The sequence below is a fragment of the Oncorhynchus nerka genome, linkage group LG14, assembly GCF_034236695.1.
Source record: "Oncorhynchus nerka isolate Pitt River linkage group LG14, Oner_Uvic_2.0, whole genome shotgun sequence".
Classification (NCBI taxonomy): domain Eukaryota; kingdom Metazoa; phylum Chordata; class Actinopteri; order Salmoniformes; family Salmonidae; genus Oncorhynchus; species Oncorhynchus nerka.
Genome location: NC_088409.1, coordinates 96,791,515 through 96,812,709, shown reverse-complemented (window position 1 = coordinate 96,812,709; position 21,195 = coordinate 96,791,515). Strand labels below are relative to the sequence as shown.

The 21,195-nt window shown below is 50.2% G+C and overlaps 1 protein-coding gene across 1 annotated transcript in view; it reads right to left on the bottom strand.

Annotated features, from left to right (window-relative positions):
- Window positions 1-21,195, bottom strand: part of LOC115125974 (homeobox protein cut-like 1) — a 230,054-nt gene that overhangs the window by 72,355 nt on the left and 136,504 nt on the right. The window contains exons 5-8 of the mRNA XM_065000585.1: window positions 20,871-21,008; window positions 15,205-15,322; window positions 1,859-1,917; window positions 1,702-1,768 (exon numbers count right to left, since the gene is read on the bottom strand). Of these exons, the coding sequence (XP_064856657.1) occupies window positions 1,702-1,768; window positions 1,859-1,917; window positions 15,205-15,322; window positions 20,871-21,008 (382 nt within the window). The remainder of the gene's footprint in view (window positions 1-1,701; window positions 1,769-1,858; window positions 1,918-15,204; window positions 15,323-20,870; window positions 21,009-21,195) is intronic.

Sequence of the window (21,195 nt, the reverse complement as noted above, 5' to 3'; positions counted from 1 at the left end):
CCCCTTTATAACCCCCTTTATAACCCCCTTATAACCCCCCTTATAACCCCCCTTATAACCCCCTTTATAACCACCCCCTTATAACCCCCTTTTTATAACCCCCCTTTATAACCCCCCCTCTTATAACCCCCTTTATAACCCTGCCCCCCCTTTATAACCCCCCCTCCTTATAACCCCCTTATAACCCCCTTTATAACCCCCCCCTTATAACTTTATAACCCCCTCCCTTATAACCCCCTCTATAACCCCCTTTATAACCCTGCCCTCCCTTTATAACCCCCTCCCCTTATAACCCCCCCCTTATAACCCCCTTTATAACCCCCCCTCCCTTTTATAACCCCCCCTCCCCTTTATAACCCTGCCCCCTCCCTTTATAACCCCCTCCCTTATAACCCCCTCCCCTTATAACCCCTCCCCAATGTCCCTCACTAAGACTAAAGAGCATACAGAGAGACCCCCATCCAGTGGTATAATAGCATTTTTTGGGAGGTTCTAATTAAGAAAAAAGGCCTGAGGGGGTGTGGTACATGGCCAATATACCACGGTTAGGGAGTGTCCAGAACAGGAAGGGAGTGTCCAGAACAGGAAGGGAGTGTCCAGAACAGGAAGAGAGTGTCCAGAACAGGAAGGGAGTGTCCAGAACAGGAAGGCAGTATCCAGAACAGGAAGGGAGTGTCCAAAACAGGAAGGGAGTGTCCAGAACAGGAAGGGAGTGTCCAGAACAGGGAGTGTCCAGAACAGGAAGGGAGTGTCCAGAACAGGAAGAGAGTGTCCAGAACAGGAAGGGAGTGTCCAGAACAGGAAGGGAGTGTCCAGAACAGGAAGGGAGTGTCCAGAACAGGAAGAGAGTGTCCAGAACAGGAAGAGAGTGTCCAGAACAGGAAGGGAGTGTCCAGAACAGGAAGGGAGTGTCCAGAACAGGAAGGGAGTGTCCAGAACAGGAAGGGCGTGTCCAGAACAGGAAGGGCGTGTCCAGAACAGCCCTTACCCGTGATATATTGGCCATATATCTCAAACACCCCACCGAGGAGCCTTATTGCTCAAATAAACCGGTTACCAACGTCATTACAGCTGTAAAAACAAATGTTTTGTTTTACCCGTGGTATACGGTCTGATATACCACGGCTGTCAGCCAAATCACCATTCAGGGCTTGAACCACCCAGTTTATAAAATGCTATATAATCTCTCAGTATTTACAGTGTATCTCTAAAGCCGGGATTTCGAGGCTGTCATTGAGCAGCAGGAGAAGGTCCAACTCTGGGGCTTTCCTCTGGAGATTCCTAATCGCTTGGTGACCTCAGAGGGAGAGTTGTAATGACTGGAAATAATCACAGCAGCAAGTGATGGGATGGAGAGAAATGTTCACACACACACACACACACACACACACACACACACCCAACCACCCCCAACCACACACACCCCTAACCACACCCAACCACCCCCAACCACCCCCAACCACACACCAACCACACACACACACCCAACCACACACACACACCCAACCACACACACACACACCCAACCACACACCCAACCACACACACCCAACCACACACACCCAACCACACACACACACACACCCAACCACACACACACACCCAACTACCCCCAACCACACCCAACCACACCCTCCCCCCCAACCACACCCAACCACCCCCAACCACACCCAACCACACCCAAGGTTAGCTGAAACTCACTTTGCTGTGCAGTCCTCGTCATACTTGGTCTTCAGATCAAAGAGCTCTGCCTGAGTTGTTTCAAGAGCTGAAAAACAGCCAAGAAACAACAGCTATTAGTCAGGCCAACGGTGTGTGTGACAGATACAGGACAGGTAGTGAATGGACTGGTAGCTACCTGTCTGTAAGGCCTGGGCCAGTTTGGAGGACATGGAGTTCTGGCTCTCCTGGAGCTTTCTGGAAACAGAGAGAGATGGAGGGATGGGGAGAGACAGAGCGAGATGGGGGGATGGGGAGAGACAGAGAGAGATGGAGGGATGGGGAGAGAGATAGGGAGATATGGAGGGAAGGGGAGAGAGAGAGATGGAGGGATGGGAGAGACAGAGAGATGGAGGGATAGGAAGAGAGAGAGACAGAGAGAGATTGAGGGATGGGAAGAGAGAGAGACAGAGAGAGATTGAGGGATGGGAGAGAGACAGGGAGAGATGGAGGGATGGGGAGAGAGACAGTGAGAGATGGAGGGATGGGAAGAGAGAGAGACAGAGAGAGATTGAGGGATGGGAGAGAGACAGGGAGAGATGGAGGGATGGGGAGAGAGAGAGATGGAGGGATGGGGAGAGAGACAGGGAGAGATGGAGGGATGGGGAGAGAGACAGAGAGAGTTGGAGGGATGGGAGAGAGACAGGGAGAGATGGAGGGATGGGGAGAGAGACAGAGAGAGATGGAGGGATGGGAGAGAGACAGGGAGAGATGGAGGGATGGGGAGAGAGACAGGGAGAGATGGAGGGATGGGGAGAGAGACAGGGAGAGATGGAGGGATGGGAGAGAGACAGGGAGAGATGGAGGGATGGGGAGAGAGACAAGGAGAGATGGAGGGATGGGGAGAGAGACAGGGAGAGATGGGGAGAGAGACAGGGAGAGATGGAGGGATGGGGAGAGAGAGAGACAGAGAGAGATGGAGGGATGGGAAGAGAGAGAGACAGAGAGAGATGGAGGGATGGGGAGAGACAGAGAGAGACGGAGGGATGGGGAGAGAGACAGAGAGAGACGGAGGGATGGGGAGAGAGAGAGAGAGACGGAGGGATGGGGAGAGACAGAGAGAGACGGAGGGATGGGGAGAGAGACAGAGAGAGACGGAGGGATGGGGAGAGAGAGAGATGGAGGGATGGGGAGAGAGACAGAGAGAGACGGAGGGATGGGAGAGACAGAGAGAGATGGAGGGATGGGGAGAGAGATAGGGAGATATGGAGGGAAGGGGAGAGAGAGAGATGGAGGGATGGGAGAGACAGAGAGATGGAGGGATAGGAGAGACAGAGAGAGATGGAGGGATGGGGAGAGAGACAGAGAGAGAAGGAGGGATGGGGAGAGAGACAGAGAGAGATGGAGGGATGGGGAGAGAGAGATGGAGGGATGGGGAGAGAGACAGAGAGTGATGGAGGGATGGGGAGAGAGACAGAGAGAGATGGGGGGATGGGGAGAGAGAGAGAGATGGAGAGAGACAGAGAGAGATGGAGGGATGGGGAGAGACAGAGAGAGATGGAGGGATGGGGAGAGACAGAGAGAGATGGAGGGATGGGGAGAGAGACAGAGAGAGATGGAGGGATGGGGAGAGACAGAGAGAGATGGAGGGATGGGGAGAGAGACAGAGAGAGACGGAGGGATGGGGAGAGAGAGAGACAGAGAGAGATGGAGGGATGGGAAGAGAGAGAGACAGAGAGAGATGGAGGGATGGGGAGAGAGACAGAGAGAGATGGAGGGATGGAGAGAGAGAGAGAGAGATGGAGGGATGGGAAGAGAGAGAGACAGAGAGAGATGGAGGGATGGGAAGAGAGAGAGACAGAGAGAGATGGAGGGATGGGGAGAGACAGAGAGAGATGGAGGGATGGGGAGAGAGACAGAGAGAGACGGAGGGATGGGGAGAGAGAGAGAGAGACGGAGGGATGGGGAGAGACAGAGAGAGACGGAGGGATGGGGAGAGAGACAGAGAGAGACGGAGGGATGGGGAGAGAGAGAGATGGAGGGATGGGGAGAGAGACAGAGAGAGACGGAGGGATGGGAGAGACAGAGAGAGATGGAGGGATGGGGAGAGAGACAGAGAGAGAGATGTAGGGATGGGGAGAGAGACAGGGAGAGATGGAGGGATGAGGAGAGAGACAGGGAGAGATGGAGGGATGGGGAGAGAGACAGGGAGAGATGGAGGGATGGGGAGAGAGACAGAGAGAGAGATGGAGGGATGGGGAGAGACAGGGAGAGAGATGGAGGGATGGGGAGAGAGACAGGGAGAGATGGAGGGATGGGGAGAGAGAGGGAGAGAGATGGAGGGATGGGGAGAGAGAGGGAGAGAGATGGAGGGATGGGGAGAGAGACAGGGAGAGATGGAGGGATGGGGAGAGAGACAGGAGAGATGGAGGGATGGGGAGAGAGACAGAGAGAGAGATGGAGGGATGGGGAGAGACAGGGAGAGAGATGGAGGGATGGGGAGAAACACAGGGAGAGATGGAGGGATGGGGAGAGAGACAGGGAGAGATGGAGGGATGGGGAGAGAGACAGAGAGAGAGATGGAGGGATGGGGAGAGACAGGGAGATAGATGGAGGGATGGGGAGAGAGACAGGGAGAGATGGAGGGAGGGGGAGAGAGACAGGGAGAGATGGAGGGATGGGGAGAGAGACAGGGAGAGATGGAGGGATGGGGAGAGACAGAGAGAGATGGAGGGATGGGGAGAGAGACAGAGAGAGATGGAGGGATGGGGAGAGAGACAGAGAGAGATGGAGGGATGGGGAGAGAGACAGAGAGAGATGGAGGGATGGGGAGAGAGACAGGGAGAGATGGAGGGATGGGGAGAGAGACAGAGAGAGATGGAGGGATGGGGAGAGAGACAGAGAGAGATGGAGGGATGGGGAGAGAGACAGAGAGAGATGGAGGGATGGGGAGAGAGAGAGAGAGATGGAGGGATGGGGAGAGAGACAGAGAGAGATGGAGGGATGGGGAGAGAGACAGGGAGAGATGGAGGGATGGGGAGAGAGAGAGATGGAGGGATGGGGAGAGAGACAGGGAGAGATGGAGGGATGGGGAGAGAGACAGGGAGAGATGGAGGGATGGGGAGAGAGACAGAGAGAGATGGAGGGATGGGGAGAGAGACAGAGAGAGATGGAGGGATGGGGAGAGAGACAGAGAGAGATGGAGGGATGGGGAGAGAGACAGGGAGAGAGATGGCGGGATGGGGAGAGAGACAGTGAGAGATGGAGGGATGGGAAGAGAGAGAGACAGAGAGAGATTGAGGGATGGGAGAGAGACAGGGAGAGATGGAGGGATGGGGAGAGAGACAGTGAGAGATGGAGGGATGGGAAGAGAGAGAGACAGAGAGAGATTGAGGGATGGGAGAGAGACAGGGAGAGATGGAGGGATGGGGAGAGAGAGAGATGGAGGGATGGGGAGAGAGACAGGGAGAGATGGAGGGATGGGGAGAGAGACATAGAGAGTTGGAGGGATGGGAGAGAGACAGGGAGAGATGGAGGGATGGGGAGAGAGACAGGGAGAGATGGAGGGATGGGGAGAGAGACAGAGAGAGATGGAGGGATGGGAGAGAGACAGGGAGAGATGGAGGGATGGGGAGAGAGACAGGGAGAGATGGAGGGATGGGGAGAGAGACAGGGAGAGATGGAGGGATGGGGAGAGAGACAGGGAGAGATGGAGGGATGGGGAGAGAGACATGGAGAGATGGAGGGATGGGGAGAGAGACAGGGAGAGATGGGGAGAGAGACAGGGAGAGATGGAGGGATGGGGAGAGACAGAGAGAGATGGAGGGATGGGGAGAGAGACAGGGAGAGATGGAGGGATGGAGAGAGACAGAGAGAGATGGAGGGATGGGAAGAGAGAGAGACAGAGAGAGATGGAGGGATGGGGAGAGACAGAGAGAGACGGAGGGATGGGGAGAGAGACAGAGAGAGACGGAGGGATGGGGAGAGAGAGAGAGAGACGGAGGGATGGGGAGAGAGAGAGAGAGACGGAGGGATGGGGAGAGACAGAGAGAGACGGAGGGATGGGGGGAGAGACAGAGAGAGACGGAGGGATGGGGAGAGAGACAGAGAGAGACGGAGGGATGGGGAGAGAGAGAGATGGAGGGATGGGGAGAGAGACAGAGAGAGACGGAGGGATGGGGAGAGAGAGAGATGGAGGGATGGGGAGAGAGACAGAGAGAGACGGAGGGATGGGAGAGACAGAGAGAGATGGAGGGATGGGGAGAGAGACAGAGAGAGATGTAGGGATGGGGAGAGAGACAGGGAGAGATGGAGGGATGGGGAGAGACAGGGAGAGAGATGGAGGGATGGGGAGAGAGACAGGGAGAGAGATGGAGGGATGGGGAGAGAGACAGGGAGAGATGGAGGGATGGGGAGAGAGAGGGAGAGAGATGGAGGGATGGGGAGAGAGAGGGAGAGAGATGGAGGGATGGGGAGAGAGACAGGGAGAGATGGAGGGATGGGGAGAGAGACAGGGAGAGATGGAGGGATGGGGAGAAAGACAGGGAGAGATGGAGGGATGGGGAGAGAGACAGGGAGAGATGGAGGGATGGGGAGAGAGACAGAGAGAGAGATGGAGGGATGGGGAGAGACAGGGAGATAGATGGAGGGATGGGGAGAGAGACAGGGAGAGATGGAGGGATGGGGAGAGAGACAGGGAGAGAGGGAGGGAGGGGGAGAGAGACAGGGAGAGATGGAGGGAGGGGGAGAGACAGAGAGAGATGGAGGGATGGGGAGAGAGACAGAGAGAGATGGAGGGATGGGGAGAGAGACAGAGAGAGATGGAGGGATGGGGAGAGAGACAGAGAGAGATGGAGGGATGGGGAGAGAGACAGGGAGAGATGGAGGGATGGGGAGAGAGACAGAGAGAGATGGAGGGATGGGGAGAGAGACAGAGAGAGATGGAGGGATGGGGAGAGAGACAGAGAGAGATGGAGGGATGGGGAGAGAGACAGAGAGAGATGGAGGGATGGGGAGAGAGACAGAGAGAGATGGAGGGATGGGGAGAGAGACAGAGAGAGATGGAGGGATGGGGAGAGAGACAGAGAGAGATGGAGGGATGGGGAGAGAGAGAGATGGAGGGATGGGGAGAGAGAGAGATGGAGGGATGGGGAGAGAGACAGGGAGAGATGGAGGGATGGGGAGAGAGACAGGGAGAGATGGAGGGATGGGGAGAGAGACAGAGAGAGATGGAGGGATGGGGAGAGAGACAGAGAGAGATGGAGGGATGGGGAGAGAGACAGGGAGAGAGATGGAGGGATGGGGAGAGAGACAGTGAGAGATGGAGGGATGGGAAGAGAGAGAGACAGAGAGAGATTGAGGGATGGGAGAGAGACAGGGAGAGATGGAGGGATGGGGAGAGAGAGAGAGATGGAGGGATGGGGAGAGAGAGACAGGGAGAGATGGAGGGATGGGGAGAGAGAGAGAGGGAGAGTTGGAGGGATGGGAGAGAGACAGGGAGAGATGGAGGGATGGGGAGAGAGACAGGGAGAGATGGAGGGATGGGGAGAGAGACAGGGAGAGATGGAGGGATGGGGAGAGAGACAGGGAGAGATGGAGGGATGGGGAGAGAGACAGAGAGAGATGGAGGGATGGGAGAGAGACAGGGAGAGATGGAGGGATGGGGAGAGAGACAGGGAGAGATGGAGGGATGGGGAGAGAGACAGGGAGAGATGGAGGGATGGGGAGAGAGACAGGGAGAGATGGAGGGATGGGGAGAGAGACATGGAGAGATGGAGGGATGGGGAGAGAGACAGGGAGAGATGGGGAGAGAGACAGGGAGAGATGGGGAGAGAGACAGGGAGAGATGGAGGGATGGGGAGAGACAGAGAGAGATGGAGGGATGGGGAGAGAGACAGAGAGAGATGGAGGGATGGGGAGAGAGACAGGGAGAGATGGAGGGATGGGGAGAGAGACAGGGAGAGATGGAGGGATGGGAGAGAGACAGGGAGAGATGGAGGGATGGGGAGAGAGACAGGGAGAGATGCAGGGATGGGGAGAGAGACAGGGAGAGATGGAGGGATGGGGAGAGAGACAGGGAGAGATGCAGGGATGGGGAGAGAGACAGGGAGAGATGGAGGGATGGGGAGAGAGACGGAGAGATGGAGGGATGGGGAGAGAGAGAGATGGAGGGATGGGGAGAGACAGAGAGAGAGATGGAGGGATGGGGAGAGAGACAGAGAGAGAGATGGAGGGATGGGGAGAGAGACAGGGAGAGATGGAGGGATGGGGAGAGAGACAGGGAGAGATGGAGGGATGGGGAGAGAGAGAGATGGAGGGATGGGGAGAGAGACAGGGAGAGAGAGTCATTCAAAGCAATTAAGACATCGGGTCATTGAGATGGTGTTACTTCAGCCGCCTCAAAACTCCCTCTCTGTTCAATTCTATAACCATGGAAACTGTAACAATTCTCTGTTATACCACCATTTCTCAGCCTGTATTCTCCTTAAAAACAACAAACCACTTCTCATTAAAATGCTGTATTCGGCAGTAATGTCTGGTCACCATGGTTCCCTGGCCGTTCTACACCAATAGATATAGTTCAATAGTTCCTGACCAATAGAAAGAAGAGACAGAGAAGAGAGAACATGTATTATTTGATTAATTTCACCTTTATTTAACCAGGTAGGCTAGTTAAGAACACCTTTATTTAACCAGGTAGGCTAGTTAAGAACACCTTTATTTAACCAGTTAGGCTAGTTAAGAACACCTTTATTTAACCAGGTAGGCTAGTTAAGAACACCTTTATTTAACCAGGTAGGCTAGTTGAGAACACCTTTATTTAACCAGTTAGGCTAGTTAAGAACACCTTTATTTAACCAGGTTGAACAAGTTCTCATTTACAATTGCGACCTGGCCAAGATAAAGCAAAGCAGTTCGACACAATACAACAACACAGAGTTACACATGGAGTAAACAAAACATACAGTCAATAATACAGTAGAAAAATAAGCCTATATACAGCATGTGCAAATGAGGTGAGATAAGAGAGGTTTGATAAAATAGGCCATGATGGAGAGATACTGGGGTGCAAAGGAGCAAGATAAATAAATACAGTATGGGGATGAGGTAGATTGGATGGGCTATTTACAGATGAGCTATGTACAGGTGCAGTGATCTTTGAGCTGCTCTGACAGCTGGTGCTTAAAGCTAGTGAGGGAGATGAGTGTTTCCAGTTTCAGAGATTTTTGCAGTTCATTCCAGTCATTGGCAGCAGAGAACTGGAAGGAGAGTCGGCCAAAGGAAGAATTGGTTTTGGGGGTGACCAGTGAGATATACCTGCTGGGGCGCGTGCTACAGGGTGGGTGTTGCTATGGTGACCAGTGAGCTGAGATAAGACGGGGTTTATCCTAGCAGAGACTTGTAGATGACCTGGAGCCAGTGGGTTTGGTGACGAGTATGAAGCGAGGGCCAACCAACGAGAGCGTCACAATGGTGGGTAGTGTATGGGGCTTTGGTGACAAAAAGGATGGCACTGTGATAGACTACATCCAGTTTGCTGAGTAAAGTGTTGGAGGCTATTATGTAAATGACATCGCTGAAGTCGAGGATCGGTAGGATGGTCGGTTTTACGAGGGTATGTTTGGCACCATGAGTGAAGGATGCTTTGTTACGAAATAGGAAGCCGATTCTAGATTACATTTTAGATTGGAGATGTTTAATATGATTCTGGAAGGAGAGTTTACAGTCTAACCAGACACCTATCTGTAGTTGGTCACATATTATAAGTCAGAACCGTCCAGAGTGGTGATGCTGGACGGGCAGGTGCAGGCAGCGATCGGTTGAAGAGCATGCATTTAGTTTTACTAGCATTTAAGAGCAGTTGGAGGCCACGGAAGGAGAGTTGTATGGCATTAAAGCTTGTCTGGAGGTTAGTTAACACAGTGTCCAACGAAGGGCCAGATGTACAGAATGGTGTTGTCTGCGTAGAGGTGGATCAGAGAATCACCAGCAGCAAGAGCGACATCATTGATGTATACAGATGATGTATACAGAGAAGAGAGTCGGTCCAAGAATTTAACCCTGTGGCACCCCCATAGAGACAGCCAGAGGTCCGGACAACAGGCCCTCCGATTTGACACACTGACCTCTATGAGAGAAGTGGTTGGTCAACCAGGCGAGGCAGCCATTAGAGAAACCAAGGCTGTTGAGTCTGCTGATAAGAATACGGTGATTGACAGAGTCAAAAGCCTTGGCCAGGTTGATGAAGACAGCTGCACAGTATTGTCTTTTATTTATGGCGGTTATGATATCGTTTAGGACCTTGAGCGTGGCTGAGGTGCACCCATGACCAGCTCGGAAACCAGATTGCATAGCGGAGAAGGTACAGTGGGATTCGAAATGTTTGTTAATCTGTTTGTTAACTTGGCTTTCGAAGACCTTAGAAGTTGCTGTGGGGAGCACAGGGCTGTTGACCGAGGGTAGCCAGGTGGAAAGCATGATCAGCTGTAGAAAAATACTTATTGAAATTCTCAATTATTGTGGATTTATCGGTGGTGACAGTGTTTATCTAGCCTCAGTGCAGTGGGCAGCTGGGGGGGGGGGGGTTGCTCTTATTCTCCATGGACTTTACAGTGCCACAGAACTTATTTGAGTTTGTGCTACAGGATGCAAATTTCTGCTTGAAATATCTAGCCTTAGCTTTCTGAACTGCCTCTGTATATTTGTTCCTAACTTCCCAGAAACGTTGCATATCACAGGGCTGCTCGATGCTAATGCAGAACGCCACAGGATGTTTTTGTGCTGGTCAAGGGCAGTCAGGTCTGGAGAGAACCAAGGCTATATCTGTTTTTGGTTCTAAATTTCTTGAATGGGGCATGCTTATTTAAGATGGTGAGGAAGGCACTTTTAAAGAATAACTAGGCATCCTCTACTGACGGGATGAGGTCAATGTCCTTCCAGGATACCTGGGCCAAGTCGATTAGAAAGGCCTGCTCGCTGAAGTGTTTTAGGGAGCGTTTGACAGTGATGAGGGGTGGTCGTTTGACCGCAGACCCATTACGGATGCAGGCAATGAGGCAGTGATCACTGAGATCTTGGTTGAAAACAGCAGAGGTGTATTTAGAGGGAAAGTTGGTTAGGATGATATCTATGAGGGTGTCCGTGTTTACGGCTTTGGGGTTGTACCTGGTAGGTTCATTGATCATTTGTATGAGTTTGAGGGCATCAAGCTTAGATTGTAGGACGGCCGGGGTGTTAAGCATGTCACAGTTTAGGTCACCTAGCAGCACGAGCTCTGAAGATAGATGGGGGGCAATCAATTCACATATGGTGTCCAGGGCACAGCTGGGGGCAGAAGGTGGTCTATAACAAGCGGCAACAGTGAGAGACTTGTTTCTGGAAAGATGGATTTTTAAAAGTAGAAGCTCAAATAGTTTGGCAGTTCTATGTTGTCAGAAAATGTTATAGTTAGGGATGGAAATGTCAGGGTTTTTGGTGGACTTCCTAAGCCAGGATTCAGACACGGCTAGGACATCCGGGTTGGGAGAGTGTGCTAAAGCAGTGAATAAAACAAACTTAGGGAGGAGGCTTCTGATGTTAACATGTATGAAACCAAGGCTTTTGCAGTTACAGAAGTCAACAAATGAGAGCACCTGGGAAGAAGGAGTGGAGCTAGGCACTGCAGGGCCTGGATTACCCTCTACATCACCAGAGGAACAGAGGAGGAGTAGGATGAGGGTACGGCTAAAGGCTAAAAGAACTGGTCGTTTCGTGGGTTCAGAGCAGAGAGTAAAAGGAGCAGGTTTCTGGTCGAGATAGATTCAAGGCATAATGTACAGACAAAGGTATGGTAGGATGTGAGTACATTGGAGGTGAACCTAGGCATTGAGTAATGATGAGAGAGATATTGTCTCTAGAGACGTTTAAACCAGGTGATGTCATCGCATATGTGGGAGGTGGAACTAAATGGTAGGTTAAGGCATATTGAGCAGGGCTAGAGAATCTACAGTGAAATAAGACAGTAATCACTAACCAGGAGAGTACTGGACGAGGCATATTGATATTAGGGAGAGGCATGTGTAGCCGGGTGATCATAGGGGTCTAGTGAGTGGTTGGGCTGGCTGGAGACACGGCAATTCAGACAGTTAGCAGGCCGGGGCTACAAGCTAGTAGACCGGGGCTACAAGCTAGTTGACCGGGGCAAGCAAGCTAGCAGAAGGGCCTTAGAGGGACGTCTCGATGGAGGAAAGTCTGTTTTGGCCTCTGCATGCGGTGACGTCGATAGACCAGTCGTGATGGATAGTAGGGTTCCGAGTAGCAGAGGTGTCCAATTCCAGTTGGCAAAATATGTATAGTGGCCCAAAAAAATGGATGGATCTATACAGCTAACAGTCCAATATGCTCTAGACAGCTAGCAGCTAGCAGGCCGCGGCTAGCGGATGGGCATTCAGGGGTGTTCGCGATGTAGAGGCCAGTTGAGTACCCCCGTAGTCCAGTCGTGAAGGATCGGTGGGGTTCCGTGACCCGTACCGGCAGTAGAAGGTGTCCGGGTATTGTAGACCAGGAGTGGTTGATGGGCGTCTTTAGCTAGCCGGGAGAAAGAGCCTAGCATGGGCTAGCTCCAGGCTAATCTGTGCTTGCTCCGGGACCGACGTTAGCCAGTACTCAGATAGTAGCTAGCTAGCTGCGACGATCCAGGTGAAAATATCCATATCTTGCGGTAGGAATCTGGGGATATGGAGAGAAAATAGGTCCGGTATTCTCTGGTTTGAGTCGCGTTCCGGGCTACAGGTTAGCTGATGATCGCTAGCAGTGGTTAGCTGACTAGCCTCTTGTTGTGGGGATTTCAGGTTTAAGGTGAATAAGATACTTCAGAAAAAAACAGATCCGCACCACTTTGGGTTAGGCGGGTTGCAGGAGAGTGTTTTCAAGTTTAGTTTAGATTTTTTTTTTTAAAGATATGCGAAGAAAAAGATATATATACACGGGACACGACAAGACGAGGACAAAAGACGTCTGACTGCTACGCCATCTTGGATAATAATAATTTTAGCTAATAAAGTTGTGTCTTTTAAGGCGTTGTTGGAAAAATGCCACAGAGTGTTATATATTAATATCCACAGACAGATTCTCACATACGTGTCAGCGGTGCCATCCATATACTGGCCCTCTGAGACACAGGAAGTGAGTGCTCAACATAGAGGAAGAGACCCGAGCCTCCATAATAGTTACATTGACAAACAGGAAATACGTCTGGATAGGATATACGGCTGGACACGTGTTCTTCACTGCATAGCTGCTGTGTAGGCTTCGTTGTTCCAACTCCCCTCTCCTTCTCCTCTCTATATTCCTAGTAGATACTGTAACTCACCTCTCCTCTCTATATTCCTAGTAGATACTGTAACTCACCTCTCTATATTCCTAGTAGATACTGTAACTCTCCTCTCTATATTCCTAGTAGATACTGTATCTCTCTTCTCTATATTCCTAGTAGATACTGTAACTCACCTCTCCTCTCTATATTCCTAGTAGATACTGTAACTCACCTCTCCTCTCTATATTCCTAGTAGATACTGTAACTCACCTCTCCTCTCTATATTCCTAGTAGATACTGTAACTCTCCTCTCTATATTCCTAGTAGATACTGTAACTCTCCTCTCTTCTCTATATTCCTAGTAGATACTGTAACTCTCCTCTCTATATTCCTAGTAGATACTGTAACTCTCCTCTCTATATTCCTAGTAGATACTGTACCTCTCCTCTCTATATTCCTAGTAGATACTGTATCTCTCTTCTCTATATTCCTAGTAGATACTGTAACTCTCCTCTCCTCTCTATATTCCTAGTAGATACTGTAACTCTCCTCTCTATATTCCTAGTAGATACTGTATCTCTCCTCTCTATATTCCTAGTAGATACTGTAACTCTCCTCTCTATATTCCTAGTAGATACTGTAACTCTCCTCTCTATATTCCTAGTAGATACTGTAACTCTCCTTTCTATATTCCTAGTAGATACTGTAACTCACCTCTCCTCTCTATATTCCTAGTAGATACTGTAACTCTCCTCTCTATATTCCTAGTAGATACTGTAACTCTCCTCTCTATATTCCTAGTAGATACTGTAACTCTCCTCTCTATATTCCTAGTAGATACTGTATCTCTCTTCTCTATATTCCTAGTAGATACTCTCCTCTTTCTCTATATTCCTAGTAGATACTGTAACTCTCCTCTCTATATTCCTAGTAGATACTGTATCTCTCTTCTCTATATTCCTAGTAGATACTGTATCTCTCTTCTCTATATTCCTAGTAGATACTGTAACTCTCCTCTCTATATTCCTAGTAGATACTGTATCTCTCCTCTCTATATTCCTAGTAGATACTGTAACTCTCCTCTCTATATTCCTAGTAGATACTGTAACTCACCTCTCCTCTCTATATTCCTAGTAGATACTGTAACTCTCCTCTCCTCTCTATATTCCTAGTAGATACTGTAACTCTCCTCTCTATATTCCTAGTAGATACTGTAACTCACCTCTCCTCTCTATATTCCTAGTAGATACTGTAACTCTCCTCTCTATATTCCTAGTAGATACTGTAACTCACCTCTCTATATTCCTAGTAGATACTGTAACTCACCTCTCTATATTCCTAGTAGATACTGTAACTCTCCTCTCTATATTCCTAGTAGATACTGTAACTCTCCTTTCTATATTCCTAGTAGATACTGTAACTCTCCTCTCCTCTCTTTATTCCTAGTAGATACTGTAACTTTCCTCTCTATATTCCTAGTAGATACTGTAACTCTCCTCTCTATATTCCTAGTAGATACTGTAACTCACCTCTCTATATTCCTAGTAGATACTGTAACTCTCCTCTCTATATTCCTAGTAGATACTGTAACTCTCCTCTCTTCTCTATATTCCTAGTAGATACTGTAACTCACCTCTCTATATTCCTAGTAGATACTGTAACTCTCCTCTCTATATTCCTAGTAGATACTGTAACTCTCCTCTCTATATTCCTAGTAGATACTGTAACTCACCTCTCTATATTCCTAGTAGATACTGTAACTCACCTCTCCTCTCTATATTCCTAGTAGATACTGTAACTCACCTCTCTATATTCCTAGTAGATACTGTAACTCTCCTCTCTATATTCCTAGTAGATACTGTAACTCTCCTCTCCTCTCTATATTCCTAGTAGATACTGTAACTCACCTCTCCTCTCTATATTCATAGTAGATACTGTAACTCACCTCTCTATATTCCTAGTAGATACTGTAACTCTCCTCTCTATATTCCTAGTAGATACTGTAACTCTCCTTTCTATATTCCTAGTAGATACTGTAACTCTCCTCTCCTCTCTTTATTCCTAGTAGATACTGTAACTCTCCTCTCCTCTCTATATTCCTAGTAGATACTGTAACTCTCCTCTCTATATTCCTAGTAGATACTGTAACTCTCCTCTCTATATTCCTAGTAGATACTGTAACTCTCCTCTCTATATTCCTAGTAGATACTGTAACTCTCCTCTCTATATTCCTAGTAGATACTGTAACTCACCTCTCCTTCTCTGCATAGTCATTGTGGAGCTGGACCTGTTTCTTCTGGACCATGTTCTCAGCCTGGTTCTTCAGCTCATAGTCCCGGATCTTCTCCTTCAGGGCTTTAATAGTCACCTCTAGACCAGGAGAAAGAGAGGGGGTGGATACAGGATAGAGGGAGAGATGATTATTCTAGTCATGAAGTCCCTTCATAAAAGGAATATTATAAACACGATTCACCCCAGCTTGAAACGAAAAGGGGAATCAGGTGCTCATCCGAGGGACTTGAAAGTGTGTGTGAGTGAGTGAGTGAGTGAGTGAGTGTGAGTGTGTGTGTGTGTGATTGATTGAAACTCCATTCTCCCAGCTCTGACACATAATCAATAGAGTTCTCTCAGAGACCCCTTACCCTGTCCTTGCTTAGCACAACCTTAAACATTTAGGTTGCTGGGATCAATGTCCCCTGCTGAGGGTTTCTCTCTGAGTGTGTGTGTGTGGGAGGAGGTTACACTGCGTGTTTTGGGGTTGAAATATCCCCTTTCCTTTCAGGGTGAGGGAGTAGAAGAATCAATTGCAGAATAGGAAGCTGCCACTATTGAGCTGTTCTAATTCACTCATGCTGAAGCTCTCACGCTGAGCTGTTCCAATTCACTCATGCTGAGTCTCTCACGCTGAGCTGTTCCAATTCACTCACGCTGAGTCTCTCACGCTGAGCTGTTCCAATTCACTCATGCTGAGTCTCTCACGCTGAGCTGTTCCAATTCACTCACGCTGAGTCTCTCACGCTGAGCTGTTCCAATTCACTCATGCTGAGTCTCTCACGCTGAGCTGTTCCAATTCACTCACGCTGAGTCTCTCACGCTGAGCTGTTCCAATTCACTCACTCTGAGCTGTTCCAATTCACTCACGCTGAGTCTCTCACGCTGAGCTGTTCCAATTCACTCACGCTGAGCTGTTCCAATTCCCTCACGCTGAGTCTCTCACTCTGAGCTGTTCCAATTCACTCACGCTGAGTCTCTCACGCTGAGCTGTTCCAATTCACTCACGCTGAGTCTCTCACGCTGAGCTGTTCCAATTCACTCACGCTGAGCTGTTCCAATTCCCTCACGCTGAGTCTCTCACTCTGAGCTGTTCCAATTCACTCACGCTGAGTCTGTATTCTCTCACGCTGAGCTGTTCCAATTCACTCACTCTGTAGCTGTTCCACCACTCACGCTGAGTCTCCTCACATTCTGAGCTGTTCCAATTCACTCACGCTGAGCTGTTCCAATTCACTCACGCTGAGTCTCTCACGCTGAGCTGTTCCAATTCCTAGTAGATACACTCACGCTGAGCTGTTCCAATTCCTCACGATACTGAGTCTCTCACGCTGAGCTGTTCCAATTCACTCACGCTGAGTCTCTCACTCTGAGCTGTTCCAATTCACTCACGCTGAGTCTCTCACGCTGAGCTGTTCCAATTCACTCACGCTGAGCTGTTCCAATTCACTCACGCTGAGCTGTTCCAATTCCCTCACTCTGAGCTGTTCCAATTCACTCACTCTGAGCTGTTCCAATTCACTCACGCTGAGTCTCTCACGCTGAGCTGTTACAATTCACTCACGCTGAGTCTCTCACGCTGAGCTGTTCCAACTCACTCACGCTGAGCTGTTCCAACTCACTCACGCTGAGCTGTTCCAATTCTCTCACTCTGAGCTGTTCCAATTCACTCACGCTGAGCTGTTCCAATTCACTCACGCCGAGCTGTTCCAATTCACTCACGCCGAGCTGTTCTAATTCACTCACTCTGAGCTGTTCCAATTCACTCACGCTGAGCTGTTCCAATTCACTCACGCTGAGCTGTTCCAATTCACTCACTCTGAGCTGTTCCAATTCACTCACTCTGAGCTGTTCCAATTCACTCACTCTGAGCTGTTCCAATTCACTCACGCTGAGCTGTTCCAATTCCCTCACGCTGAGTCTCTCACTCTGAGCTGTTCCAATTCACTCACGCTGAGTCTCTCACGCTGAGCTGTTCCAATTCACTCACTCTGAGCTGTTCCAATTCACTCACGCTGAGTCTCTCACACTGAGCTGTTCCAATTCACTCACGCTGAGCTGTTCCAATTCACTCACGCTGAGTCTCTCACGCTGAGCTGTTCCAATTCACTCACGCTGAGCTGTTCCAATTCCCTCACGCTGAGTCTCTCACTCTGAGCTGTTCCAATTCACTCACGCTGAGTCTCTCACGCTGAGCTGTTCCAATTCACTCACGCTGAGCTGTTCCAATTCACTCACGCTGAGCTGTTCCAATTCCCTCACTCTGAGCTGTTCCAATTCACTCACTCTGAGCTGTTCCAATTCACTCACGCTGAGTCTCTCACGCTGAGCTGTTACAATTCACTCACGCTGAGTCTCTCACGCTGAGCTGTTCCATCTCACTCACGCTGAGCTGTTCCAACTCACTCACGCTGAGCTGTTCCAATTCTCTCACTCTGAGCTGTTCCAATTCACTCACGCTGAGCTGTTCCAATTCACTCACGCCGAGCTGTTCCAATTCACTCACGCCGAGCTGTTCTAATTCACTCACTCTGAGCTGTTCCAATTCACTCACGCTGAGCTGTTCCACCTACTCACGCTGAGCTGTTCCACCACTCACGCTGAGCTGTTCCAATTCACTCACTCTGAGCTGTTCCAATTCACTCACTCTGAGCTGTTCCAATTCACTCACGCTGAGCTGTTCCAATTCACTCACGCTGAGCTGTTCCAATTCACTCACGCTGAGTCTCTCACACTGAGCTGTTCTAATTCACTCACGCTGAGCTGTTCCAATTCACTCACTCTGAGCTGTTCCAATTCACTCACTCTGAGCTGTTCCAATTCACTCACTCTGAGCTGTTCCAATTCACTCACGCTGAGTCTCTCACGCTGAGCTGTTCCAATTCACTCACGCTGAGTCTCTCACGCTGAGCTGTTACAATTCCCTCAAGCTGAGCTGTTCCAACTCACTCACGCTGAGCTGTTCCAATTCTCTCACTCTGAGCTGTTCCAATTCACTCACGCTGAGCTGTTCCAATTCACTCACGCCGAGCTGTTCTAATTCACTCACTCTGAGCTGTTCCAATTCACTCACGCTGAGCTGTTCCAATTCACTCACTCTGAGCTGTTCCAATTCACTCACTCTGAGCTGTTCCAATTCACTCACTCTGAGCTGTTCCAATTCACTCACTCTGAGCTGTTCCAATTCACTCACGCTGAGCTGTTCCAATTCACTCGCGCTGAGTCTCTCACGCTGAGCTGTTCCAATTCACTCACTCTGAGCTGTTCCAATTCACTCACGCTGAGCTGTTCCAATTCCCTCACTCTGAGCTGTTCCAATTCACTCACGCTGAGTCTCTCACGCTGAGCTGTTCCAAATCACTCATGCTGAGCTGTTCCAATTCACTCACGCTGAGCTGTTCCAATTCACTCACGCTGAGCTGTTCCAATTCACTCACGCTGAGCTGTTCCAATTCACTCACGCTGAGCTGTTCCAATTCACTCACGCTGAGTCTCTCACGCTGAGCTGTTCCAATTCACTCACGCTGAGTCTCTCACGCTGAGCTGTTCCAATTCACTCACTCTGAGCTGTTCCAATTCACTCACGCTGAGCTGTTCCAATTCACTCACGCTGAGCTGTTCCAATTCACTCACGCTGAGTCTCTCACACTGAGCTGTTCTAATTCACTCACGCTGAGCTGTTCCAATTCACTCACTCTGAGCTGTTCCAATTCACTCACTCTGAGCTGTTCCAATTCACTCACTCTGAGCTGTTCCAATTCACTCACGCTGAGTCTCTCACGCTGAGCTGTTCCAATTCACTCACGCTGAGTCTCTCACGCTGAGCTGTTACAATTCCCTCAAGCTGAGCTGTTCCAACTCACTCACGCTGAGCTGTTCCAATTCTCTCACTCTGAGCTGTTCCAATTCACTCACGCTGAGCTGTTCCAATTCACTCACGCCGAGCTGTTCTAATTCACTCACTCTGAGCTGTTCCAATTCACTCACGCTGAGCTGTTCCAATTCACTCACTCTGAGCTGTTCCAATTCACTCACTCTGAGCTGTTCCAATTCACTCACTCTGAGCTGTTCCAATTCACTCACGCTGAGCTGTTCCAATTCACTCGCGCTGAGTCTCTCACGCTGAGCTGTTCCAATTCACTCACTCTGAGCTGTTCCAATTCACTCACGCTGAGCTGTTCCACTCACGCTGAGTCTCACTCTGAGCTGTTCCAATTCACTCACGCTGAGTCTCTCACGCTGAGCTGTTCCAAATCACTCATGCTGAGCTGTTCCAATTCACTCACGCTGAGCTGTTCCAATTCACTCACGCCGAGCTGTTCTAATTCACTCACTCTGAGCTGTTCCAATTCACTCACGCTGAGCTGTTCCAATTCACTCACTCTGAGCTGTTCCAATTCACTCACTCTGAGCTGTTCCAATTCACTCACTCTGAGCTGTTCCAATTCACTCACGCTGAGCTGTTCCAATTCACTCACGCTGAGCTGTTCCAATTCACTCACGCTGAGCTGTTCCAATTCACTCACGCTGAGCTGTTCCAATTCACTCACGCTGAGTCTCTCACGCTGAGCTGTTCCAAATCACTCACGCTGAGCTGTTCCAATTCACTCATGATGACTCTCTCACGCTGAGCTGTTCCAATTCACTCACGCTGAGTCTCTCACTCTGAGCGGTTCCAATTCACTCACGCTGAGTCTCTCACGCTGAGCTGTTCCAATTCACTCACTCTGAGCTGTTCCAATTCACTCACTCTGAGCTGTTCCAATTCACTCACTCTGAGCTGTTCCAATTCACTCACTCTGAGCATCCCTCCATCTCCCTCCCTCCATCCCTCCCTTCCTTCCTTCCTCCATCCCTCCCCCTTCCTCCATCCCTCCCGCCATCTCCCTCCCTCCCTCTCATCCCTTCATCCATCTCCCTCCCTCCCTCTCATCCCTTCATCTATCCCTCCCCCTCCCTCCCTCCCTCCCTCACTTCCTCCATCCCTCCCTCCCTTCCTCCATCTCCCTCCCTCCTTCCTCCATCTCCATCCCTTCCTTCATCCCTCCCTCCCTTCCTCCCTCCCTTCCTTCCTCCATCCCTCCCTCCCTCCCTTCCTTCCTCCATCCCTCCATCTCCCTCCCTCCTCCCTCCCTCCCTCCCTCCTTCCTTCCTCCATCCCTCCCTCCCTTCCTCCCTCCCTCCCTCCCTCCTCCCTCCCTTCCTCCTCCCCTCCCTCCCTCCCTCCCTCCCTTCCTTCCTCCATCCCTCCATCTCCTCCCTTCTTCCTCCATCCCTTCCTCCCTCCCTCCCTCCCTCCATCTCTCCCTCCCTCCCTCCCTCTCCTCCTTCATCCATCCCTCCCTCCATCCCTTCCTCCCTCCCTTCCTCCCTCCCTCCATCTCTCCCTCCCTCCCTCCCTCCCTCCATCTCTCCCTCCCTCCCTCCCTCCCTCCATCTCTCCCTCCCTCCCTCCCTCCCTCCATCTCTCCCTCCATCCCTCCCTCCCTCCATCTCTCTCCCTCCATCCGGATCCTTCAGTGTGTCCAGAGTATATATAGAGAATATTCCATGACACACCGCTTTCTCTGACCAGATAAACCCTTTTCTCGCTCCATTTTATTAGTGTGTGTGTGTGTGTGTGTGTGTGAGAGTGTGTGTGTCTCACCCTGGTTCTTGACCTCAGTAAACTCTTTGTTGTAGTCCTCTAGAGTCTCTCTGAGTTTGAGGTTCTCTGTCTCGATGTCGTGCATCCGCTGGAGCTTCAGCTGTAACTGCTGACCCAACTCCAGCACAGGGACGGGGTCTGAGAAAACACACACACACAACGTTACACACACACTACGTTACACACACACTATGTTACACACGCACACACACTACGTTACACACACACAACGTTACACATACACACTACGTTACACACACAACGTTACACACACACTATGTTACACACACACACACACACTACGTTACACACACACACACACTAT